General features: G+C 47.9%; 1 protein-coding gene across 1 annotated transcript in view; it reads left to right on the plus strand.

Annotated features, from left to right (window-relative positions):
* The first annotated feature begins 24,117 nt into the window (after positions 1 to 24,117).
* The window catches only part of ACOT11 (acyl-CoA thioesterase 11), a 45,902-nt gene continuing 42,973 nt past the window's right edge, over positions 24,118 to 27,046 (plus strand). Inside the window, exon 1 of the mRNA XM_054573623.1 lies at positions 24,118 to 24,216. Coding sequence (XP_054429598.1) covers positions 24,184 to 24,216 — 33 coding nt within the window. The 5' untranslated portion in view covers positions 24,118 to 24,183. The remainder of the gene's footprint in view (positions 24,217 to 27,046) is intronic.

Consider the following 27,046-nt stretch of genomic DNA (forward strand, 5'->3'; position numbering starts at 1 on the left):
GGGAAAAAGGGACAACTCGTGTGGGTCTCTGGAGACCGATAGCCCCTGATGCAGTGCGAGCAAGGCCCACTCACCCCACCTAGGGACCGTGATGCCATCTCACAGAGCAGGACAGTTGAGTGACCTGCCCAGGTAGGTAGGACATAAAAGGCAGAGTGAAGACCAACATTCAGTCTGCTGACTCCCAAACCAGTGCTCCTTCCTCTCGCTACCAGAGGTCACTGAGGGAGCTTCCTGGTCTTTGGCAGGAACAAAGGTGAGTTCTCTCAACTTCATTTGTGCAGTGAGTTAATCAGCCTTGGGCTCTGGGTGAATCTGGAAATTTGTGGACCCTTTTTTGGAAGGGCCAGGTTTGGAGGAAGAGAGGCTTAGAGGGGGCCTGGCCCACTAGGCACTTGCACCTCTTGTCTTGGCTTTTGTTCTTCACTGAATTCAGAGCCTCCCTGCATCCCTCAAGAGACCAAGCCACCTGAAAATATGAACGGGCATTGGGATGGACGGAAGGTTAAAGCACAGATGGTCGAGGCTTAACAGCAAAGGACCTAACAGAATCTCCAGGAGGTTCTGTTCTCCTGTGCCCCTGCCCGGCTGCCTGCTCAGGGGGCTCCCCCTCTCTCCCCCTCTCACACACTGCTCTCCATCTTGCTGGCATCTCTTTCCCCTCCTACCTTCATCAGCCTTCATCCATGCTGTTCCCTCCTTGATGGCTTCCCTGCACAAGGCTGGTGCCTTTGAATGTTTGTTTAGTCCTCTCTCAGTCACCTCCTCAGAGAGGCGTTCCCTCACCCCCGGATCCAGGGGAGCTCTCCAGCCACCCCCATCACCTCCCTGGCTTCTGCTATCTTTGCATCGTCATCTGAAAGGCCCTTGTTTATTACCTGTCCCCCATCTAGAATGGAAGCTCTGTGGCAGCAGGGACTCGGACTGCCTTGTGCCCATAATGCTACCAGCAATGCAGTGGTGAATTATCCACTTTAAGTACCTTTCTTCTTGAACTCACCTGTGTCCCAGCTCCTGGCTTCAAATTTACACACCTAAATTTACCTCAGGACTCCAGTTAATAGCGACTAAATGTCAATAGCAGTCACTTTTGCTAACATTTCATCTTTGCTGTTAACAGGCACTACTACATGCTTTTTATATATTAATGAACTTAATCCTCACAATAGCCCATGGAGGTAGTACTGTTATCATCAGCTTACCCCTTTTATAGATGAGGAAACTGGGCCAGTCAGTAAGTGGCAGGGCTGCGGCTAAAACAGAATGGTTGGTTCTCTGGAATCCCAACTCCAGACTGCTTCTAGAAGCAGCATGATGCTCTTGCCCGCCTCTCAGAGGGCAGACTCCCTACCACCTTGTGGAATGTGAACAAGCCCTTGGAACTTGCATCCCCACATCCCTACTGCTCCCAAAATGGCTTTTCAGAGTATTTCTTCCTAACACATATGATGTTTGTTCCAAACTATACATGTGAGGGGGAGCAGAATAGGCCATCCCGGAATATGCCACTTTGGCATGTATACTATTTTGAGTGAAAGGAAGTCAAGATCTAGCAGAGTCAAGAAAAGCTTTTACCTCTCCCATAACTACCTAACAGAATTTAGATAGGGAGCCTGGCCCAGAAAGAGAACTGTTACTAGGGATAACTTTTTTAATTTTTATCCTCACCTGAGGACATTTTTTTTCATTGCTTTTTAGAGAGAGAAAAAGGGAGAGAGAGAAACATCAAAGTGAGAGAGAAACATTGACGGGTTGTCTGGTGTATGAGCCTGGACCAGGGATTGAACCTACAACTTAGGCATGTTCCCCAACTGGGAACCAAACCTGTAACCCTTTGATCAAGGGATGACACACCAACCAAATGAGCCACACCGGCCAGGGCACTAGAGATAACTTTTATCTGAATGACCTATTTGTATGGCAGGGCCAACATCTAATTACCAAACATCTGCATATTATTATTATTAATATTATTATTATTTTATTTATTGATGAGTGCGAGAGAAACATCCGTCTGCTATTCCACCTATCTGTACACTTATTGGTCGATTCTTGTATGTGCCTTGACTGGTGATCCATACCACAACCTTGCAGTATTGGGACAATGCTCCAGCCAACTGAGCAACCTGGCCAGGGCCAAACATCTGCCTTCTTATTGTCCTGTAAATCACCTCCCTTCGCTTTGAAGATCCAGTGCCCACTCCTTAGCTCAGGGTGGTATATATGCCTCATGCCCTACTTGCCCTTGAGTCTCATATCTTTGGGGCTCCTTGTATACGAAATTAAATTTTTTTCTCTTGTTCATCTGTCTCATGTCAATTTGATTATCAAAACAAAAAAAAAAAATGGAAGTAGCAGAAAAATTTTCCTCTACTACACACGTCTGGGTGAGCAAAATTTCCTCCATCTTTTTACACATTTAACAGATAGCAGCGTAAGAAAGAGAGGACATTTCAAGAAAACAGGAGCCTCCCCAGGACCCCAATGGAACTTGGTCTGAATCTTTTTGTCTCTCTGTGCCCCCTCTTCTTTCCCTTCCTCATGCGTGTCCCTTCATTTGTCCTCTCTGGGTTCCAAGTAGAAAATAACCTCCCCATGATGCCTGAGCACTTCACCCCTCAGTTCTGCATCCCAGAAGCCACTTCTCAGGGGGAGAGAGAAAATGTAATTGGCTGGGGTTGGACCAGGTAGGTCCGGCTGAGGCCCAGTCACCTGTGAGGTGCAAACATGGCGGTTACGGGCCTTGGCCTGTGTGTGTGGTGGGGCGTGTTCTTCAAAAGGAGAGGGTGTGGCCGTGAGCTGTGCTGGCAGGAGCGCAAGTGGCTGGTATGATCATGGAGAGCCTTAAACACTAAACTAAGGAACTTATCCCCTGCTGACGAGGGCTTTATGCCAAGGAATAGCAGAATCCGACCCACCGCTCGGAAGGCTTGCTTTGGCTGCTGTCGGGTGGAGGCGGGCTGCAGGGACACCAGGGAGGAGGCCGTTACTCCTGCGTGGGGCGGTGAGGGCCTGCATGGGGGCACAGGGTCCCTGAGGAGGAGGCAATGGCTCATGCTGCCGTCCGTCTTCTTTGGGACATTTTAATTTCCTTCCTCCTGAGCCAGCTCTAAACTCATCTATTGATTCTGAGCACTTAGTCCAAGCCAGGCCCTGTGCTGGGAGCTGATGCCTTGCCCCTGGAAGCTCACTGTTGTGGCAGAGACAGGCCATGGACAGATACCTCAGTGACACTAGAGAATTGATGTGTGAGAAAGGAAGGTCAAATGAAATGCTGTGGGGGATCCCAGGAGGCCAACTTTACTTGTTGGGGGCGGGGGAGGGCAGTGCGTGGGCTAGGGGAGAGCATCTTGGTCATCTCTCGACCTCTTTTTCTATAAAGTTAGCACTTGGTACAGGCCTGGAAGGCCAGGTAGGAATCAAATGCATGGAACTATGGGGGAAGGGCTTTCCAGGTAGGGGGGACAGTGTGGGCAGGGGATGGAGTTGGGGAAGTGTGAGGATGCCTAGGAACAGCGGGCAGTTATACTGGCGGGGTGTATGGAGTTGAGTAATGAAAGATGAAAGTAGAGGATGGCAGGAACCTTCCTCCTTGGGCGTTCCCTCGTGGAACATTTTAAATGCAGAGCTAGGGTGTTTAGACTTCACGCTGCGGCAGTGGGGTGCCATTGACCGAGCACAGTTAATGATATGGTCAGTGTTTCCGTTCAGGACCCCGACAGCATGGGTTCTATAAACCAGGGGGAAAGTACTCAGGCCTTCAAGAGAGCCAGGGCCTGAGGGGACATGCTGGTGCCTTGAAATCTCCCACTGAAATGCCCATCCCCATTTCCCAGGGCTTTTGGAAATTCAGTAGGGCAGTCGAGGAGGCCAGGAGAGGTACGTGCAGGCGTGGGGTGGCCCTGGCAGCCGCCACATGGCTGAGGGCCTGCAGAAGTTGCTGATGGCTGGAAGGTAATTAACAACTGTGATCACTTCTGTCATGACATCATTAAACTCCGATTGCACTGGCCGGGCGGCTGATGGATGGGCCCGGGAGTCACGGCTCGTGAGGAAGGCTGGATCATTTGTCAGCAGGCAGAAGATCAACAGCGGGGACCCAGATCTCTACACATGGGGTACTGGTGGGCCCTGAGCCATCCTGGGCCAGGTCTTGGCAGGCAAGGCAGAGCCTGGACCCCGAACAAGTCCAGACTCCGTAGCATTTGATGGTAGGTCTGAGCTGGGAGGTCTTGAGGGGTCATTCAATGGAGGTGCCCCAGAAGGCAGAGGGGCGGCAGAGGTAGTGGGGCTCTAGGCATCCCCCTCCTTGCTTCCAACTTCCATTTTCTCCCTAAATGGAAGTTTTCTCTTGGTTGATTATACATGATTTTTGAGAAAGAAATCCAAACACTGTCTGGGAGAAGCATAGATCCTCCATGGTCCCATTCCCTAGATGTAAACGTTGTTAGAAATCTGGCTTGAGGTCCACTTCCCAAGGTTCCTGGAGGCATCGCCCGGATTCCTGCCGAGGTCCTTCCTGTCCTGTGGACTAGCCTGGGGACCCTCCAAATTCTCTTTTTGTCTTAAAAATTGTTTGATGCTTTTTCTTTCAAGTGTGGTCGAACTCAAGGAGTAGGACATTTCTAATCCCCTCCCCTCTCCCCACTCCCACCCCTGGGCTGGTTCCTGCCATTTTCATTCAATAAGCTCGGGAACAAGCTGTAATGTCCTGGCTTCTGCAGATTCTTTGTGTTGCCAAAAGCAGAGGCTGGACTAGAAGTCTCTGTGTTTAGCCAGGCCCTCTGTATTTATACATGCTGGCTAGAGGCCTGGGAAGGTGGGGGCGGAGGGGAGAGGAGGAAGCGCTAAGAGCTTGAAAAAGCAACAGGAGTGGGGAAAGGGGAGGTTGTGCACAGGCAGCTGGGCAGAGAGGTGGGGAAGAACAAGCCAAGGTGGGTGGGCCTGGGCTGCGGGAGTATCTCCTCCTGCGTGCGGTTCCCCTTGCCGGCTGTAGTGGAAGATGTGTTGGAATGAACACTCTTGGCTTCTCTCTCCGCTCCTCTTGCTTGGTCCCCATGGGAGGGGGACGAGTGACCCATTTGACCTAAATATAGTTGCAGGGAGCCTGACACTTTTGAGCCAGATTAGCCTGGGGCAGAATCATCGTTTTAAAATGAGGTGTATTTGGAGATAGGGGGTGTTCGATTATTTAATAATACATACAAATTATCCCAAAATGAAGTGGCATAAAACAATCCTGTATTCCGTTCACAGATCCTGGGGATCACACATTCTGGGAACTTCTGGCTGGGCAGTTCTTGTTCAGGGTCTCCTTAGGTGAAGTACAGGTCTCAAAGCCTCTTGGACTGATTCTCCTTTTCTCTCTCTTCAGTGGTGCTGGGATGGAGGGATTGCTATCCTACAGTGTCTGCCAACAGCTGGGGTCGATGGAGATGCCCCGACCCCATTCCCCAATCTTGCCTCACCAGCAATAAAGCTGATCCGTCCCTCTGCCCCACCTAGGGCTTCTGATCCCCATAGGGCAGCAGGTGGCAGTGGGGCTCCCCTCCCTTCCCCCGAGGAGTCCCGTGAGCTTGTGAGGGGAGAGTGCCCACCTGCCAGCCACATGAGTGCATTGCCTCAGAAGTGAATCCTCAGGCCGGTCAAGCCTTCAAATGGCTCCATCCCTGGCCAATATCTGAGTGCAACCACTGGAGAGACCCCAGATACGAACTGCCCGGCTTCCTGAAATCCTGACCCAGGATTTGTGAGCATAATCAATGCTTGTGTTGTGTCACTACATTTTGATGTAATTTGTTACACAGCATTTGATAACTGATATTGCCTATCTCCAGATACTCCAGAGGAAGATGGAAAGATGATCCTTGGGAGCGAGGGGTGAGGAGGCAGATCAAGAGAGTCAGAAAGGTAGACTGACCTCTCACATTCCTCACGAAGCAGGGAGAAACCCAGGACTCCACCAGTCTGGGAAGCTTACACATGGCATTCTCCAGTGCAGGATTAACACAAGAGGGCTCTGCAAAGTTTTCCACGGTGAGAGGAGGCTGAGAGTTCTTGTAGGGCAATTAGGCCAAAGTTACATTATCAGAAAGAATGTGTAGACATGATGAGAGTTTTCCACAGGAGGCTAGTTTTTTGAGGTGAGGGATGTGTCTGATTTTAGATGCACAGGGAGGGAAGCACACTGTGACCAATTCTGCAACCCCTCCCCTCAGCACACAACCTGGTGGTGAATAAAATGCCTTTGGCTTAGAGGATGCCAGGGACAGAAGAATTCACAAGACTCAAAGGGGCTGTGGGACATCAGAAACTCAACAGGGTGGCAAGGAGGGAGGGAGGGAGAGAGGGAAGGAAGAGGCCTGGATTTCAGAAGGGGATGGGGTTGAAAACTAGACAGAGAAGAAGAGTCTTCGAAAAAAGGATTCTACTAGAAAAATGTTTGAAAATTATGGATCGATTGAACTCCCTCAAACTTTCCCTCCCTCATTCTATAGAAGGAGAGGGAGGAATACCTGAAGTTGTGTTTTTCCCATAGCAGATCCCAGACAAGGATTCAAGGCAAGCCTGTTTGAGAAGTGATCCCAGGAAGCAGGGAAAGGAGGGGGAGTGAGACAGGGCAGGGAAGGCGGCCAGTAAAGGTGTGTTATCAGGCCAGTTATCCCTGTGGGCAACTGGGCAGAACAGGCCCCACCTTGTCATGCCACCGTGGGCGGGAAGCTGGTGTTTATCCTCCAGCTCTCACTGGTGGCTGGCTGGGCTGCTCGTGGGCCTTCCCTGCCTGTCCTCACCACACCTGGGCAGAGGGAAGCCTGGGGAGAGCTGAGTGCACCTTGGCTCTTCCTGGAGTGTGCACAGAGGGATACGGGTGGGGCTGTGCTGCCACTGCAGACAGAGCAAGCCGGCTTTGACAGAGTCCCCAAGGCTTGGGGCCTTTCCCAGGGAGTCAGAAGGCCCTGCTGGCCCAGACTCCTGCTTGGTGGGCAGCGAACCCTGTAGGAAGGTGGTTAGCTCTAGACTGGATGCCTGGAGAGTGCTGCTGCATATTTGTTTTAGGGGAAAGGCTCAGGCTGGAAGTTAAGAGGAATTGGTTCAAACTCTGACTCAGTTCCTTACTCGCTATATCATTTTTATTAGTCTCATCTCATTTCTCAGCCTCAGTTTCCTTAGCTGCAAAATGGGGCTAATACTCCCTACTCTGCCTGACTTGAATGCTTAGGAGAATATTGTAGTGGGTATTGGTAGCTTGCCTTCCCATCCTCTGTCTATTCGCCCTTCCTCTGACAACATTTGGGGACCCCACTCTTAGTCTACCCCTGGATCCAGCCAGTCTGAACAGGGCATCCCCTGGCCAAGCCGATGCGTTCAGAGCCGGATGCGTGCCCTGAGCCCCACCAACCAGAGTGAATTTCAGTGCTTCTGCGGGAGTTCTTGGAAACCTCTTGGAAAGCTCTTCCTGGTGGCCTTGAATTTGAAAGGAAAACAAGCTTATCACTAAGTCACACCTTAGAATGAAGCCAACACAGGGAGAGAGTAAGAATAAGAGAGAAAGAGAAAGGCAGGTCCTAATGACTGTTTGAGTCCCTAAATCAAGCTGTGCCTACAGCTGCCGAGTACCCCTCAACCTCTCAGTTATATGAGCCAATACATTCCCTCTGCTGAATCTTGTTTGTGGTGGATTTTCTGTCACTTGCAACAGAAAAATTTTTAACTGAGAGAAGTACTGGACATTGTATTGATGTGAGCTGTGGGTTGAGCGGCAAGGTTGTTTTTTGTTTTGTTTTTGGTTTAAAATAGTGTTTGAGACCATCCAGTTCTAGACTAGAGGAATGCTCTGGAGTATTTGTTGAATAGATGAGTGAATGATTCCTCGAACTTGTAGTCTCCTATTATCACTTTGAGAAACGGACATGAAGGGAGATGAAAGAAGAGGCTGGCGTGGGGGGTGTCAGAGAATTTTCCTCTTTTCCTAAAATTGGACAAACTTTCATTCTTGTTCTGTGGGGTAGGCCAAACCTTGCAGTCATTGTGGGGATGAGGAAGGGTGTGCCAAACCAGGATAGAATCCCAAGGAGACGGCCTGAGAGAGGACGCCAGGGTCCCTTACAGGGAGTTTGGGGACTCATCTTAGGCTCTGGAGCCCAGCCTCTTTCCAGGGCAGGAAGAAAGAGGGAGCATAGAACATGAGAAGGCTTGAGTTCTAGATCCAGTCAGTTTAAATGCTTGCTCTTTGGGTGATAGCCTATGTCACAGTCGGTCTCATCTGGCTGTGAGCTCAGATCCAATTCGCCCCGTGTCCTGAGTGCTGGGCCTAGCACAGGCGACATCAGAGTGGACTCATGGGGTGAAGCTGAGGCCGATCCCTTTCCCAGTGAAAAGGACATTTGTGATAGAGTCTCAAGTGTGCGTCTCCGTCTCCTCACATCAATCCTCTTTCTCATCAGTGTTCAATTTTCTTCTCATCCCTGTGGCACGAGCCTGTGAGCGGCCCACTTTCAGTTCTTAAGTAGCTGGTTCCCCCAAAAGAGGATATTTTCCCAAAAGCCCACCAACTACAAGCAGATAAAAATCCAGCTGTGTGGCCTTGGGCAAGTGTCTTGGTTTCTCTGATCCTTAGTTTCCTGATCTGTAAACTGAATATAATTCATTCTCTGTGGGCTAGATGAAGATTAAATGAAGTAATATATATGGAAAGTGCTTGGCACAAAGTTGGTTCCAATAAAAGAGAATTCCCTGCCCTGGCGGGTGTGGCTCAGTGGATTGAGTGCCAGCCTGCAAACCAAAGGGTCACCAGTTCAATTTCCAGTGTAGGGCACATGCCTGGCTTGCTGGCCAGGTCCCCAGTAGGGGGTGCACAAGAAGCAACCACACACTGATGTTACTCTCCCTCTTTCTCCCTCCCTTCCCCTCTCTCTAAAAATAAAGAAATAAAATCTTTTTTTTTTTTAAAGAGAAAATTCCCTTTGTTCAGCCTACACCTAAGGTGGAACTTGGTTAAGAAAATTTTCGTGACTTGACTTGGGGTGATGAACACACAATACAATATAAAGATAATGTATTATAGAATTGTACATTTGAAACCTATATAATTTGATTAACCAATGTTACCCCAACAAATTCAATAAATATTAAAAGAAAAAATGAAAATTATAGACAGTATTCACTTTGGGTAATGGTCAGGGAGCAGTTTCACCTTGAACTTGAAGTATGGCCCTTGTCATTTCTTTTCAGGTAGATTTCTCCACCGCCATGTTAAATAACCAACCAGAAATACCCTTCTTTTGAAGAACATCTACAAGAAAGACTTAATTTAGTCATTTAAAAACAACAACAGGAAGGATTGGAGGGGGCAAGGGAAAGTGGTGGGGGGAAGGCAGAGAAAAATGTATTTGAAAAAATTAATTAAAAAAAAGAAAAGAAATAAATGTAAAAAAGAAAACAACAACAATTTCTGTGGATTGATTCCACATGACCCCATGTGTCCACATATGTATATGTATATCTGTGTGTGAATGTGCACATGTGCTGTGCTTATGAGTATGTGTGTGCTGTGTTTGCGAGCACCTGAGTGTGGGTGTGTATATGTATGTGTGCTCGCCTGTGTGTGTGCATGTGTGTGTTTTCCCAACACCATTAGTAGAAAGCCATAATTCTGCTTTATGGCAGCAGCAGGAGCTCGTTCCCCTGCCATTAAGCTGCCTCCCTCCACTCATCTGGGGACTGGGGGGAGCTGCAGCCGCCATGCCTCCCTGTCCCTCTCCCTGCATGCTGCATAAGCACCCGGCCACCCCCTACACCCCCCACCATATGCCTGTCTTTTACAGTTCTTTGGAGCGTGGTGCTCATTGAGTGGCTAATTAGCTAAATGAATTAAGTGACATCCATATGTGTAATTAGCAAATGGTTATAAGCAGCTATTCTCCTTGGGATGTCTAAAATTTCTAGGGGTCAGATACTGTGGGGGTGCTTTAGGGAGTAAATAAGAACGGGCAGTGTGAGGGCCAAGGACCAGCCTGGGGGGCTCTGAGGGCTTGATGGCCTGGCCCTGGGAAGGGGCGGCAGCAGGAAGAAGGGAGGAGGTGCCCGTGAGCCTGGTAGGGGAAAACCCACTCATAATATACTGGGAGTCAGGAGGCCTGGGTTCTGGCTGCATTCCTGCAGGTTTCTGTAACCTTGGGTAAGTCCCCTCCCTTCTCTGGGACGTGGTCTCTACCTCTAGGAGGCATGGACGGAACCAGAGCTAGGACTCTCCCAGCTCTGATATTCTTCCTTACCTTAAGCCAAACTTTCTAACAACAAACAGGGCAAAGGTGGGGTGATAGGCCCACTTCTTTGTTCCGGAGCATGGCGCCATTATGCTCTCTGGTACCTGCAGGGTGTGGTACAAGCCGTGCCCTCTGCCTTTAACGTCATCCAGGGGGAAGCATTTCCGCAGATGCATGGAACTTTCTAAGTCAGGTCCAGTGGTGGCTCATTGCAACCCCAGGAAGTGAACTGGAAAAATGAGAACATGGTGCCTGCTTCTCCCCCCGCCCCCCAACAACATAAATGGTGGAACTGGAACATGGCAATTATAATAAACACTGTTATTCTGAAAGGGAAAGAATGGGAGACACACAGTAGTTGATAGTGGTTCCTAGCAATTCTGAAATTCCATTAGGCAGACACTTTTAGGCAGACCTGGTCCTCTTCCTTGGAGATGGAAAATATTCTTTGGGTAACAGCTTCTTTATGCATTGTTCTCTGTGGTCTCTGCAGGGCTCTGCAGGGTGTCCTCCTTTTTCCATCATCCTCCTTGCCACATCTCAAAAGAATGTTGGAGGATGTACCCAAATTGGGGATTGAGACATTTCTTAGTAATTTTCCCATAGGTGCCTAGGGGCCCAAGGGCCATTTTATTACTTGAACAGTTACAGTCTCTTAGCTCAAGTTCGTAGTTCCTTTGAGAGTAGCACTGTCTGAAAACTTAGTTGACTTTTTATCTGTTGCTTTGTGACCAGTTCCATATGCCAATAAGCCATATCCACAGTTCTTTTGTAGACATAGAACATATAGATTCACTGTATTTGTTTGTTTTCTCATCCTATGCCTCCTTGATTGATTAGAGTTACATGTTGTCTTTATTTAATGAAACTATTTAAAATTTATATTTTAATTATAGTTAACATATAATATTATATTAGTTTCAGGTGTACAACATAGTGATCAGATATTTATATATCTTATATAACTCCTTGCTTTAATGTGGGTATCTTGGGCCAGCATGCTTTGTTGGGTCTGTTGTTTTCCTATTGTCTCTCAGCTTCAAGCTCACTCTTAAATATTTTGGTCTGTGCTGCCTGGAACTCAGCAAACTATCGTTCCCCAGGCATCCTTGCCTTTTGGATTCCTGTTAGGTTCTTCTGATGGGGGGAATTGGCAGAAGGTGAGAAGGTGCCATAAGGGAAAGAGAGACTTCCTTCCTAATTTCAGCATCTACCAGCATCCCTCCAGTAGAAAAGACCAGCTATGGATTCAGCCTACAGCTTCTCTCAGCTTCCTTCCTCCCTCCTTCCCTCCCTTACTTCCTTTCTTTTGAAATTAATGAGGGAGCCCTGTCTGGTGTGGCGCAGTGGATTGATGCTGGCCTGCGAACTGAAAGGTTGCTGGTTTGATTCCCAGTCAGGAGCACAGGCCTGGGTTGTGGGCCAGGTTCCCAGTTGAAGGCGTGCAAGAGGCAACCGATTGATGTATCTCTAACATATCGATGTTTCTCTCCTCTTTCTCCTTCTCTTCCCCTCTCTCTAAAAATAAATAAATTAAAAAAAAAAGAAATTAAGGAGGGAACTATGAAAGATTATTTGGAGGTGGGAAAAGCAAGGTAGGAAATTGGATTATAGGATAGTTAACAAGATTATGTGCTCTCTTGAGCTTATATGTTAACCTCAATGCACAGTAACAAAGGAAAGGGTTTACTTAAAGCAAAAATAAACTTTTTACTAAGAAGTTATAAGCCTGGGACAGGACTACGCACCCTCACCTGCCCAGTTAGGAATTTATAACCAGATCACCTTGTGAGGTTACTTTCCATAGAACCCACTTTTTTTTTTTTCATCCATGGTCCCCTGTTTTTGTCTTAAGTCAATCTATAGTCCAAGCTTTGAAGTCTTAGTTGTGGCTACAGAATGTAACTTAATGTCAACAACCTTGACAATTTAAAAATTCATTTGTACTCTCCCTCCCAGGAGCATTCCCTGGGCCTTTCCCTTCCTCCTCTTCTTCCTTCACAGATGTGCACCTCCTAAACTCCAAGGGACCCCATGAAACTTGAAACCAGGGGAGCAACGGGCAGAGGCCGCTCACCCTGGCCTAACCACTGAACCTGTCTCCAAGGCCCCCTTTTCTCTGAGCAAAAGCAGCCCCCCTACGCTCTCTCCTGTTGCTTCTTCTGTCCTATCCTTGTTTCACTAACCCAGCTTTAATAAACATACTCTCAAAATAAAAAATTAAAAAAAAGCAATAACAGTTCAGATAGGGAAGCTGAGAGGTAGAAGCTACAGAGGAAAGTAAAGGCCTTAATATCCTTATCTTACAAAGTGCGGAGTCAAGCACTACTGTCTATAGATTATGGAACAATGGAAAAAAGTGTATATATATTACTTAACTTTACAAAGATAATCATGGAGGAGTTAAAAACATTGATAGAACACTGTTGGCGTTGGGGAGAGAAGGGTTATAATGGTGGTATCTGTTAATATATCATCTGTCATGGAAGTACAGCTATAGATAATGTTTAAAATTGATAAAGCAATAAATTGCCATATAAGCTCATTGTTTATAAAAATGTAGATCCCAACCAAAGGAAATAGCTAGAAGAGTTAAAAAGTGTTGCCTCTTGGAAGCAGGACTGGCAGTTAAGAGAAGAGGGAGTATAGTTGCTTTTCAGTATAAATCTTTCAGTACGATTTAATTTTCAAACCATATGCATATATTACTTAGGTAAAAAAAGTCATTAAACTACAATTGTGTTTTAAAAAAGACTTTTACAAACAACTGAAGAAGCTGAATATCAAGGAAATTAAGTGACATGCTCAAGGTCATAGAGCTTATTAGTGGCAGAGCTGGATTCAAACATAGGCTCTTTAATTTTAGTCTAGGTTTTATTTCACATGCTCACACAAGTCATTTGACAAACATTTATTGAGCACCTGCTTTTGGTTGACTATGATGGCCGATGCTAGGGTCAAGATGAATAAGCCCGCACACTGTTCATAGTCTATGCAGAACGGCAGATGCTTCAACCAGTGCTTATAATGCAATGTGGCCACACAATCATGTGATTGTATAAAATCTGAAAAAGTAAGCTATTTTTACCACAGTCAGTTGAGATTGCTATTTCTTTCTACTTTGACTTCTTCCTAAATCTTTCTCTTGTACTGGGTGGTATTGGAATGGCTGTGGGCTTTTGGGAGGTGACTAAAGGAGAGTAGTGTTGGAAATGTGAGTGTGGGTTTAGTGGAATATATTTATGTGATTCTCAGACATTTCTGTATATAGTTACATTATTGCTAGCTATGCTAGCATAGAAGTAAAATAATAATACATGCCTTCTCCCTAAGATCAAGAGCACAGAAAGGATGTTGGGATCATCTTCTTGTGCTGGAGTTTCTAGCCAGGGCAATCAGGCAGGACAAAAAAAAAAAAAAGGCATATAGATTGGAAATGAAAAGGTAAAACTGTCTTAATTTGCAGATATGATCATCTATAAAGAAAATTCTTTACAAAATGCTACTAAAACTATGTGATTTTAGTAAGTTCCAAGATATACGCTTAATATACAAAAAGCAATTGTATTTCTATGTACTATCAATACTCTGAAAAATTTTAAGTACTTTTAAGATAGTATAAATATATGAATACTTAGTAATAAATTTGACCAAAGATGTGCAAACCTGTAGTTAAAGACAACAAAATGCCCTGGCTGGTGTGGCTCAGTGGATTGAATGCAGGCCTGTGAACCGAAAGGTCGCTGGTTTGATTCCCAGTCAGGGCACATGCCTGGGTTGCCAGCCAGGTCCCAGCTGGGGGCATGTGAGAGGTAACTGATCAATGTATCTCTCACACACTGATGTTTCTCTCCTGCTCTTTCTCCTTCCCTTTTCTTCTTTCTAAAAGTAAATAAATAAAATCTAAAAAAAAAAAAAAAGGCCACACAACATTACAGAGAGAAATTAAAGAAAAATTAAATACATGCAGAGCTATACCATGTTTATGGGTCAAAAGACTCAGTTTTATTAACGTCAATTCTTTTCAAAGTGATAGATTTGACACAATACCAAAAAAATCCAAATGAGATTTGGATTTTTCCAAAAATCCAATAGATTTTTGTTTTAGAAATTGACAAGCTGATTCTAAAATTTAAATGGAAATGCAAAGGACTCATAATAGCCAAAACGATTTCAAAAAAGAAGAACAAAATAGGACTTAGGCTACTAGATTTCAAGACATTATTATGTTACAGTAGTCAGGAAAATATAGCATTGGCTTAAAGACAGACATATAAATTAATGGAACAAAGCAAGGAGTCCAAAAAATAGACCCACACATATATATTTGATTGACTTTTGACAGAAGTGCCAAGGCAATTCAATGGGGAAAGGAAAATCTTTTCAACAAATGGTGCTGGAACAACCGGATAGCCATATGTACAAATATGAACTTTTATCTTTACTTCAGGCCAAATGTAAAAATTAACTCAAAATAGATTGTAGTCTACATGTAATAGCTAAAATTCTATGCTTCCTAAAAAAAGTTCTGACTACTCTAGATACCTCATATAGTGCAGGCATATAGTATTTGTATTTTTGCGACTGGCTCATTTCACTTAGCATAATGTCTTCAAGGTTCATCCATGTTGTAGTATGTGTCAGAATTTTCTTCCTTTTTAAAGCTACATAATATTCCATTGTGTGTATGTACTACATTTTGTTTATCCATTCATCAGTCTATGGACATTTGGGCTGCTTCCACCTTTGGCCTATTGTGAATGATGCTGTTATGAACATGGGTGTACAAATGAGAGCCTGCTTTCAATTCTTCTGGATATATAAAGAACTCTTATAACTCAACAATGACTCTAAATGATACAATTTTTTAAAAATGGGGGAAATATTTAATAAACATTTTACCAAGATCATGGCAAATAAATATACAGAAAGGTACTTTAAAAAGAAATAAAAAAGTTTCCTAACATTACTGAACAGGAAAATAGAAATCAAGCCCACAGTGATATACTATTGTGAATCCACTGAATCGCTAGAAGTGAACTGACTGAGTATACCAGCTGCTGGTGAGGATGTGGAGGAACTGGACTTCTCAAATGCTGTTGGTGGGGATGTGAAATTATAACACCATTTTGGAAAATTTTGGCAGTTTAAAAAATGTGAAACCCTGGTCACATGAGGCACCTAAAAATTGTTTACTGCAGATTCAAGCATACATTCCCTGAAGGAACAACACCTAAACCCAAGAGGCCAGCTGTGGCAGCATCCAGTTCATCTTAAGGATTTCAATGATTAGTTGTGCCATAAATGTTCTGGTTTTTAAAAAAATGTGAAACACATCTATGACCTGGCCTTCCTACTCTTAATTATTTACCTAAGAGAAATGGAAGTATATGTCCACACATAAATTGAACATGAATGTTCATACCAGCTTTATTTTTATAACAGCCAGTAACTAGAAACAACCCAAAGTCCATCACTAAGTGAATGAATAACCAAATCGTAGTGTATTGGTAAGATGGCATTCTATTCAGCAATAAAAAGAAATGAATTATTGATGTGTGCAACAATATATATGAATGCAAAATAATTATTCTGAGTGGATGAAGCTAAACAAAAAGAATACATACTGTATGATTCCATTTGTATAGAATTCTAGAAAATACAGACTCATCTAGTGAGACAGGGGCAGATTAGTGTTTGCCTGAGGATGTGGAGGAGCAGTGTGGGGCAGAAGAGAGAGATGACAAGGACCACAAGGAAACTTTGGGGATGAAGACTATGTTCTTACGTTGATTGTGGTGATGTTTTCATGGATATATCTATATCTATATCCAAAATATAAGTCAAAACTCATCAAATTGTATATTGTATATTTGCAATTTTTCAATGATCTCAATAAAGCTATATATAAAAGCAAAAAGAAAGAGATTGGTTAAATAAATTTGAGTAGATTGTAAGGAGAGACACTATGTAGCAATACAAATTTTGGTGGGGAGAGGATATGAGGGGACTAAATAGTAATGGAAAAATTACAATAAAATTAAAAAAATAAACTAAATATCAGTTTCATAAAAAGAAAATTTTGGAAAGATGTTTATGATAATCATTGAGAGAAAAAAATCAAATTACAAGACAATATAGCCTATATGGTCACTTTTAAAAATATTTATTTATTATTATTTATTTATTTATATTTAGAGAGAGAGAAGTGAGAGAAAGGAGAAATATCAGTTTGTTTTTCCATTTATTTATTTATTTTTAAATTTTATTTATTTATTTTTAGACAGAGGGGAAGGGAGGAGAAAGAGAGGGAGAGAAACATCAATGCATGGCTGCCTCTTGCATGCCCCCCACTGGGGACCTGGCCTGCAACCCAGGCATGTGCCCTGACTGGGAATTGAACACTACGATTTGGTCATTCATTCACTTAGTGATGGACTTTGGGTTGTTTCTAGTTACTGGCTGTTATACAAATAAAGCTGGTATGAACATTCATGTTCAATTTATGTGTGGACATATACTTCCATTTCTCTTAGGTAAATAATTAAGAGTAGGAAGGCCAGGTCATAGATGTGTTTCACATTTTTTTAAAAACCAGAACATTTATGGCACAACTAATCATTGAATCCTGGGAATTGAAAGGGAATTGACCCTTTGGTTCCCAGGCTGGCACTCAATCCACTGAGCCACACCAGCCAGGGCTGTTTTTCCATTTATTTATGCATTCATTGGTTGTTTCTTATATGGGCTCTGATGGGGGAATCAAACCCACAACCTTGACTTATTGGGATGATACTGTAACCAACTGAGGTACCTGGCTGATGCCAGTCACTTCTTCCTTTTTTAAATAAATAGCCTGAATATCTCCAGGATTCACCGTTTGATTACAAATAGTGTCGCATTAAAATTAATTCATGGTTTATGCTAGCCCATAGCCATCCTGCCAGTTTCGGGATTCCTCTTCCCTGCAAAGTCCACCTGTTTCATGTGTTTCTGGGTGCCCTCAAATGCGACTCACTTGGAAAGCAATCTCAAGTGTCATTTGCTGTTGCTGACACCTGGGGCCTCTGCTGAGCCTAGGCACCTGCATTAATGCTGCTGGCTCATACGGGCCCAAACTGCAGCCTGTCATTGCTACCCTGACAAGCTCAGCCTTAGGGTGCTCCCAGAGCATGGCCTGGCAACGGGCAACGTGACAAGGGGAAGTGTCCTATCTTATTACTCAGCCAGAGGTCCCCCCACCCCGAGGGCTGGCTGGGCCCTATGTGTGGCCAGGCTCAGCATGGCAGCTCCCTTCTTTTAGACCGTCCTTTGCTCCCCAGAGGTGCTGGGGCAGGGTGAGTTAACGTGCCAGCTTCTGGCAGGTGTATGGAATGGATGATCCCATCCACTCTCCCATCCTGCTGTGGAACGTACTCTTACCGCCAAACTCCTCTCCCCAGGAGTCGTTTTTCAGGGACCATTATCACCTTCTGGCTGGTCCCAATGAGCCTGTACCCCAAACATGAACACTGATGGAGATTTTTCTAGGCAGCTCCTCCGTGCTTATGTTTGCATCACATGTTATATATTTCATATCATATCATATTATATAACATATACACATACACATGGTCGGGGTGGAGGGGAGGTGCCTCCCTCTCCCCCTGTCAGCCTGTCTACATCTTCAAGCTCTGGTCTAGCTGGAAACAGAGATCATGAAAGATCAACAGTGATTCTCTGATGGAGAGAAATTATAGATGGTATTCGTTTTCTTTGTTTTTTTTCAGACTGTCCTTTTTTCCCCTATGAATACACATAAAGGCAAGGACAGTGTGTCTGGCTCAGAACCTCATCCCAGAACCCAGCAGCAGTGTTTGGCACATAGTAGGTGCTCACTAAAGGTGTGGACGAATAGGAGGTGTTAATTTTTAAGACAGTGAGGGGCTGGTTTAACAGTAACAGGTACAGGCTTTGGAGCCCCTATCGGGCTCCACGTGGACACGGTGGGTCCATTGCCCGCGTTCCCGCCTCTGACCGGCAGTGCCTGGGATTGACGCCTGCCTCTCAGGGCAGGGCCGAGTGTCTGACGCCAGCCCGGTGCCCCGGACCTTTCTTTGTGAGCCGCAGGCTCGGCAGCCTAGGCTCCCTCCCGCCTCCACCTCCTCCCTCCCGCGCCGCCCCGCCACAACCCGGCCCGCTCCAGCGAGGGGAGGAGAGAGGGAACCAGGCTCCTCCAGGAACTCACCCAGTCGCCTCCGCCTGTGTCTCTGCTCCACTGCTTCCTGCACCTCCCTCAAGGCTCCTGCAACCTCCCCCATTAGACTCTGCTCTGGGACCTGGATGCCTGTTTCGAAGCCTCTCCCGGCGGACCTGCTTCTCTAACTTCCCCATTCGGCTCCACCCGCCTCGGCCCTGCGAGCTGTTGGGTCTAGAGTGCCCCACCATTTGGGTAAGGGCCCAGCCACCGGCAGTCCCTCCCGCACCTCCTGGCCTCAGGAGGGCCGCTCTCCCTGGGGTCCTCCTGCTGCGGGCTCCTCCTCTGTCCCAGCGCCCCCCTAGCAGCTCCGCCCCTACCCCAGCACTTGGCTCCAGACAAGCGTGATGGTGCCTGGTGCACTTGTGCTTGGGCAGCCTGGGGCAGTAGCATCTGGGATTTTGAGCTGGGATGGGCAGGCCTCTCACCAGGATGGAGGAGGCCGGCCCTGGAAGGACAGAAGGGCGCAAGACTCAGAGTCCAGAGAGTGTGAAGGCGCTGCTGACTTACTCTGGCACGGTTGAGTGTGTGGGAGCATTAGCCCACGTTGTGAATAGCTTTCGTGCAAAGGCGCGATTGAGGAAGTTAGGCTGTGTCCAAAGGGGCGTTCAGTGCCCACAGGAGGAGGCGGTAAGAGAGGGGGAGGGAGGGCAAGTTTGAGCCCATTTGTCAGGATGGAGTTCAGGGCTGGCTAGACAGCATCCCGGAATCTGGCCTCCAAGACTTGTTAGCATTCCCTCCTTTCCATCCCCACCACTCTGCCTTCTCTCCCCTGAACCATTGAACTGGTTTCTCACTGCTCTCCTGGCCCCGCTTCTTCTGAAAGCAGGGCATGTGGTTCTGAGGAGGGCCTGGCCTTGAAGCAGTGTTTAGGTCACCTCTGCTTCCTGTCTTGCTGGTTTCACTTCCTTTTTTCTTTGTTCCTCCCTCCTGTCCTCCACCCCTTTTATCCCACAACTTCATTTATTCTGTCCTGGAACTGGGAGTCTTTAGCTTGGAGAATAGGAGAGGATGACAAAATTCTTGCATTCATTCATTCATTCTATCATTCATTTACACATGTATTCACTTCCATCCACTCACACATTCCCCTGTTCTTTCCCATTCAACATTCATTCCTTCATTCTCTCATTCTTCATAGTATGTGACACTGAGCACCTACTATGATCAAGGCCCTGAGTGCTTGGTGGGAGGAGGCAGGATACTCTGATGAATCAACACCATTTCTGCTGCCAGTTTGCTCAAGGTCAAGAAGGAGAAATTGGCACAAATCCGCCCGACTTAAGAGAAAAAACAGTGTGAGAGAGAAATAAAAGGATGCAAAGTGTGTGTGTGTTGGGGGCAGGTGGATTGAGGGTACAGAAGGGGAAAGATGTGATTTCCACTTAGGAGGGGCCCAGAAGACTTCCTGGAGGTGGTGCCATTTGAGCTGGGCCTTGATAGGGGGCAGGGTTTGGATGTAGAGTTATTAAAGGGCATCAGAGTGGGGGGAACAGCAGGAAGAAAGGAAACCCCAGGTGTGTGAGGCACCAGTAGGGAGCTCTGTTCATGGCTTAAGAAGATTAGAAGAAATAAGTCTGGACAGGGAGGCCAGGGCCAGGCAGAGGACAGGACATGTGTTCCCACACCTCTGCCAATGTCACAGGCCAGGGGAGCAGGGGAGCAGGGGAGCAGCTTTTTTCTGGGTGATTCAGAGTCATGGGTTGATGGCAAGACCCTTCTGGCTCTTAGAGCACCTTAATTGTACGGGCAGCCTTAGATGGAGGGGGTTCTTCAATCTTGGACTTTTGTAAGTGGAGGCTGGGTACTAGAAGGTTGTGTGCAGGGGAGGAGCTGTAGGTACTGGCCCATGGACAGGTTCAGCCAGGGCAGTGCTGAAAGTGGGGGCTGGAGTGGATGATGCCAGAGGTCCCTCCTACCTAGGAAGTCTGTGGCCTACCTGGGAAGACTCAAAGGCCCAGCAGAGGGAATTCCTGGGAGTTTGGTTATTTATTCACTCAGTCATTCCCTCATTTACCACTACATACACACACACCCATTCCTCCCTCCCTCCCTTCCTTCCTTCCTTCCTTCCTTCCTTCCTTCCTTCCTTCCTTCCTTCTTTCCATCCATCCATCTATCACTTAGGCACTAAACGCTTGCTCTGGGCAGACCTTGTGCTGAGACCTTGTAAGACTCAGATGAGGTCCCTGCGTGCGAGTTCCCGGTTTGATGGGGGAGACAGACCGGTGCCTATTGGTGGCAATGCAGTATCACCGCGGAATATAGATGGAGATTATTATTTCATTGTGTTTTGTCACTGAGTGGGGAAGTAGAGCTGAGACATGGACCTGAACATTTCTTCCTGACTAGAGGACCAGACATTTGTCCTCTAGTCAGGAAGGCCCCATCAGTGGGGCCATATGAAAGACGTAATGTGGGAAAAGAAGTGTTTGTAGGAGAAAGTTCTCTGGGCTCACAGGGTGGAAGAGGCTGGCTTTCTGAAGATGTAGGATACCCCAGTGGGCCAGGCCTTTGGGCTGAGTGCACTGCAAGCTCATCCCACACCAGAGGTGAACCTACTGGATTTGGGAACCTCTGGAGAATTCCTTGACCAGCATAAGCTGTAAGCAGATTGTGTAAAGTGGTGGTTCAACTTGTGAGCTCCAGATTTAGATCAGGGTTCAAATTCTGCTGTTAACTCTTACCAGCTGTGCGACATCGGACCAATGACTCTTTGCCTTCGTTTTCTCCTCTGTAAGAGAATAATCATAGTACCTTTCTCTTGGGCGAGGTCCAAAGCTGATAAGGTACTTGAAGTGCTTGCCCAGGGCTGGGCATGTGAGAAGGGCTATAATGACAATGAGTGATGATGATGATTATGCTGATGATATTGATATACAGTCAAGCACTGCCCTTAAACTCTCTGGATCTCATTCTCCCCAGCTGGAAAGAGGGAGGGCTGACTTGCTCACTAGGTCTCAAAATATGGTCCCTGAACCAGCAAAATCTGCGTCCCCTGGGGCCTTGTTAGTCATGCAAATTACTGGGCTCCACTGAAGCTCTAGAGATGAGGCCCAGCACTACTGTATTTTAACAGGTCCTCTGGGCGATTCTCATGCAGGCTGAAGTTTGAGAACCACTGACTTAATTATCACTTTAGACCTCCTCTTGGCCTTTTCAGGACTATGATTCATGCAGGTGTGTTTTATGTTTCCTGAATTTAGGGCCCTGGTCCGGGGGGTAGCGGAAAGGGGAGGCAGGTATCCACAGAAATATGCACCGAAGTAACATCCTGAACGGGAATGCCGCAGGGACACAGGAGTCAGTTCTCTACTGAACAACAGAGAGGAGCGGGACCTCTGTGGGCTGCAGGGGCCTCTGCAGGAAGATCTATTCCTCTGTTGATTGAACTTTGCTGGACATCTTCTCCTAAGTCTAACTGAAGCCTCTCTTATTTTTTAAAAAAGATTTTATTTACTTATTTTTAGAGAGAGGGGAAGGAGGAAGAAAAAGAGAGAGAGAAACATCAATGTGCAAGATACATCAATCGGTTGCCGCTCGCACGCCCCCAATTGGGGACCTGGCCTGCAACCCAGGCATCTGTTCTGACTAGGTATCAAACCAATGACCTTTCGGTTCGCAGGCTGGAACCCAATCTACATCAGCCTCTTTTATTTTATGCCTTGTTGTGGGGTGGGGTGGACAGGGCTCTAAATGTGAGGTCAGGAATGGTGATTCTAGACAACTTCTTCACTGTGTGACTTTGAGGGCTCACTTTTCATTTCTTGGCCTTAATGTATCCACCTGCAAGATGAGGGGACTAGACTGAGTCCAGTGAGTTCTTTGGAGAGAGGGTAGGGTTGGGGACCAGAAGCTCTCTGGGTTTCTATTTCCTCATCTGCATAGTGAGAACCCTGAGGTTTTCCTGGCTGCCTGCCTCAATCCAGCGAGGCTGAGTGATATGAGCTGTCTCTTCTCTGAGCTGGTTTCCTTACCAGTCCAGTGCAGTCTCATGACACCTGTCCTGTCCGCCTCACGTGGCTTGTATCATGTTAAGCGTGCTTTCCCTCCTCAGAGGCTTCTTGTTGCCTAAACCCTGTTGCCTGGCATTCGAGGCCTTCCTCGACCGATTCCCAGGTTTTTTCTGCAAGGTGAAGATCCTCACTGCGCACGGCAGCATCCTGACCTCTTCCTGTTAGGCCTTCCCCCTCAACCCTCTTCTCAGCCTGTCCAAAGCCGTTCAATCTGCAGACCAGTTCTACCACTACCTCCTTCAGGAAGCCTCCGGGCTGGCCCCAACCCTCAGCGCTATCCTTGGCCCATCTTGCAGTCTTTATGGTGTGACTTTAATTTCTCATTTGTAGACACAAAACTGCTGACAGAGAGCAAGGCCTGAGCTCACTGGGATGGACATTGGAGTTCTTGACTGCTAGGGCAGGGAGGCTCAGAGAGAGGAGGGAGCGTGCCCAAAGTCACATAGCACGTTATGTGAAAGAACCAGGCTGAGGACTCAGGTGTCTTAGGGCCCCTGGGGAGACAGTGTTAGACATGTGGCGCGTGAAATGGAGGCCATGAGGGGCAGAGGAAAGGGCAGAGGCCTCAGAATCAGGCTGAGCTCTGTTCCGGCACAGTTCTGCCCTCAATAGCTATGCCGTCTGGGGCACATCACCTGCCTCCCCCAAGGGACCCCCCCCACCCTGTGGGTTTAGATAGAGGACCGTAGTGAGGCCTGGCATACAGCAGTGGTCAGTTATTGTAAGGAGCTCATTATTAGTCCTGGCCCACTTCTCCATCCAGTTCCCCTTCCTGGATCACCGCCCCTTCATCCCTTAACCACCAAGCACATTATTCATTGCCCTGTCCTAGGCAGTCCAGCATGAGGGTCAAGGCCTCCTCATTAAGCCTCTTGCAGAAGAGAGGGGAGAAGGGGAACTCCTGGTGGTCTCTTGGTTGGTAGTGGCTACAGCAGGCCTAGGGTGGGTGTCCAGGAGCTAAGTCCTGTGGAGCCAATGGTGTGGGGTTTGGCTTTTAGAAAAGTCATGCTGCTTATTTTAAGGCAGAGGGGGGTGTGCCCTGTCCCTGGCCAGCAGCTGATAGACGCCAGCAGCCTGGAGCGGTGGGGCGGGGGGTAACACTCCCAAGGGTGAAGAGTCCTAGCAGGTGGGTCTGGTATCTCTCCGGGACACTGGTGGCAGCTCCCTGGCCTTCTGCCACCTTCCAATCTCCTCCCTGTATACAGATGGAAACCTGTTGCCCGTTTTACCAGTTTGGCTGAGGCTGGGGATCTGGAGCTTCCCAGCCCCTGGGAGTGACCCCAGAGCCAAGGGACCCTGTGGGGAGGATGCCAGGGACTGCAAATGGGAGTGACTACATTTGGTTGTGGCTGGAAGCGGAGTGAGTGTCCAGCTAGGAACCTGGTGGGCGGGGACAGGGCCCCTTGACGTGGCTGAGTCCCAGCTGGCAGCCTCTTTCCTTCCTCTCCACCAGGCAGGCGTGGGGGCTCCGGGAGGAGGGGTGCAGAGGGCAGTCTGAGTGGAGGCTGGGGCCTGGGCTCAGCAGGGGCGGGCACTTGGGAGGAGGAGCGAGAGGAGATTGCCAAGAGGCTTCATATGAAGCTGGAGCCTGGCTGTTGCTCAGGTGACTCACGTCCCTTGGAGAGTGCTGCCATCCGGGCGACCGGCTAGCGGGGCCTCAGCCGCGATGATCCAGAATGTCGGAAATCACCTTCGAAGGGTACGGAGGGTGTGCTGGGGGTGGGTGGGAGGCCACGGGACGGGTGATCTGGGGATCCCAGAAGAGGACTGAAGTTTCCATTTTAAGTCAGAAGTACTGCATCTCCTCTCTCATTTTCCATGGGCCATTTTCTAACTCACTTTTGGAAAAAAAAATTTCAGGACCCCTGGGCTGGTTTATTATGAGATGCAATTGCCAAATAAGCCCCAGGGGCTGCTAGTTCCGCAGGGGCAGGTTGTGTTGCATGTCTGGAATTCTATCTGGGGGGTGTGTGTTTCTTCCCGCAGGTCTGCGTGTGTTTCCGCAGGACACACTGAGCTCCGTGGCTGTGTGGTGTTTAATTCTCAGAGTTCAGGGCTCAAAGGCCACAGAGCTGATAGACGTTGCAGGGCTTGGGGTGTGTGGGCCCTTATGACAGGGTGAAGTCGGGGTTCTTGAGGACAATAAACTCTTGGGAGAGCAAGTGCAGGACCAAGTGAGGGCTGGTGGAAACGTGTCCTGCAAGGTCACCTCGCAGAGAATGTTTCCCTGGAAGCTCTTAACAGGGACTTTGGAGCAGAGTGAGATTAGATGTGGAGGCATGAGACAGACCCAAGTGCTCAGCAGACTTTTGTTACGGTGAACGGAGAAGGGTTCTGGATACACTGGCAGAGGTTGTGCTGGGTGTAGAGTAGGTGTCCTCTGAGGATGTTTTCAGGAAAAGCCTTTTTCAAAGGGGCAGGGGCAAATAAAGAATTCTTTTATCCATCCCTTCCCTCCATCGACATGACTGCTACTCAGCTCAGACTCAGTGTACCCTCTCTTCCCCAGTTCCCCTGTCCCATGTCCAGCCCCCTCCAATCCTCCTCCACTGGAGGGATGCTTCTGAAAGGGAAATGTGATTATTCCTCACCACCTCCGCAGGTGGTTGCCTTCAGTATAACGTGCACATTCCTTGCTTGGTACAAAAGGATTTTGGTGATCTGCCCTGCCCATCTCTCCCTCCTCATTGTACCTCGCCCGCCCCTATGCATCCAGTATGGCAGCCAGCCGGCACTGCCTGTCTCTGTCTCAGGGTACCGCCTTTGTTCTCTCCTTGTGCTGTGATACATATTATGCTTTCTGCCAGAGTGACTCCTAGCCTCCCCTCACCCCCTACTAACTTGTTCTCCTGGAAGGGTACTTCTGAGACCTCGGAGCTCAGCTCAGATGCTGCCTCTTCTGGCAAGCTTTCCCAGATTTCTCTCCGCACAGCAAACCTCTGTGTTAGTCTGTTCTCACCCTGATTGTGTGGTGGACTTGCATGTGCCTTTCTTCCACCAGCCAGTGAATTCCCCAAGGCTGCTCTTGGGGTGCCCAGCACAGTGCTGGGCAGGGCCAGAGCCCCGGGAAATGCTTAATGAATAGATGGGCACAGGCTACTTCACAGCAAGGCCAGGGGTGGGATCTGAGCAGCAGGGTGCCTTACTTCTGTTCCCTAAGCACAGGGCAAAGAGCATCTTCCAGGTGTAGGGGGCTGTCGGTGTCTTGGCTTATGTCCCATCATCTTTAACTCTTATCCCATTGATTTGAGTCTTTTCCCCATTTATCCTTATCAGTAACTGGGGAGAAGGCAGCAGGGGAGGGATGTATCACTGTGACCCTTTTACAGAGATAGCCAGTAACCTTTTCCAGCACAATTCCTTACACAATGCCGACCACGCTAGGCACCAGATTGTGCGTATACTAACCCATTCCATTCTCTGGGAGGTAGGTAGAGCTATCATCCCCACGTCCCAGGTGAGCTTCACTCACTCAGAGAAATTGAGAGACTTGCCCAGGATCACACTGATAGAAAGTGGCAGAGCCGAGATTTCAACAGACTCAAATTTGGCTGTAGAGTTTGAGCTCTTAAGGAGCCAGAGGCTCAGCCGGCTGAAAGCCCAGAGTGGGATTCCAACCCGCACACGCTGACTCGAGCCCGGCTGGCCGTCCTCTTCCCCACGCTGTCCCCCACTCCCCACGGAGTCTGGGAGTGGAGGTGGGTGTGGGATGGTGGAAGTTGGGCCCACAAGGTGACACGGGTGACCTCACGCTGGCTGAGAACTCTGTGGCCTGCATTTCCACCTTTGGACCGTTGCCTGCATGGTGGGTCCCCTTGGACTTCCTTTATTCCCTCCTGAATTCCCTAAGTTCTCCAGGAATACAGGAGAGTTGGGGACTGTTTTCTGAGCTGTTACCCAAGTCATTTTTAATGAAAAGCAAGAAAATCAAAAACCCCCACCTGGCTCTCTTCATGGAGACTAAAGAAAGCTGTGCTAAAACTGGGAACAGAGGAGAGGGCCTCAGCCCACAGCCCCACATCACAGGGTTGGTTGGGGACCCTTGTCAGTGTCCTGTGGCTCTGCAGAGAGTAGGCATTTTAGAGTTGGAATGTTCTGGCTCTTACCCACCACTGGGTACCCAGCAAGCACTCTGCACACGTGAGGGAGGGAGGGAGGTAGAGGGAGGGACTGAATGAAGGGGGTGGAGAGTCTGCTGCCGAGCTGGGGCAGGAGGCCGGAGGAACACAGTGCCTGTGCAGTGGTGTTGGAAAGGTCCCTCTGCCCTGCCCCTCTCAGTGGGGGCCCTTCTCCTTCTCCCATCCCAGGGTCAGTCTACGCTGGACATTCAGTTCCACACCCCTGGGCTGGTGGGGACCTGCTGGCTCCTCAGTGGGAGGCTGGGTATGCTGCTCAGCCTGAGCTCCAGCCTGACCCAGGTCAGCTCCCATGGGGGCTCAGGAACTTTATTTGCTCTGGAAACAGGGGTGGGCTGTTTGTCCCAGTTCCCCTGAGGAGCCCTGTACTGGGTAGTGCTATTGACATGAACC

The sequence above is a fragment of the Pteronotus mesoamericanus genome, unplaced genomic scaffold (genome assembly GCF_021234165.1).
Source record: "Pteronotus mesoamericanus isolate MK-2021 breed Mesoamerican mustached bat unplaced genomic scaffold, CSHL_Meso_final contig_105, whole genome shotgun sequence".
NCBI classification, from domain to species: domain Eukaryota; kingdom Metazoa; phylum Chordata; class Mammalia; order Chiroptera; family Mormoopidae; genus Pteronotus; species Pteronotus mesoamericanus.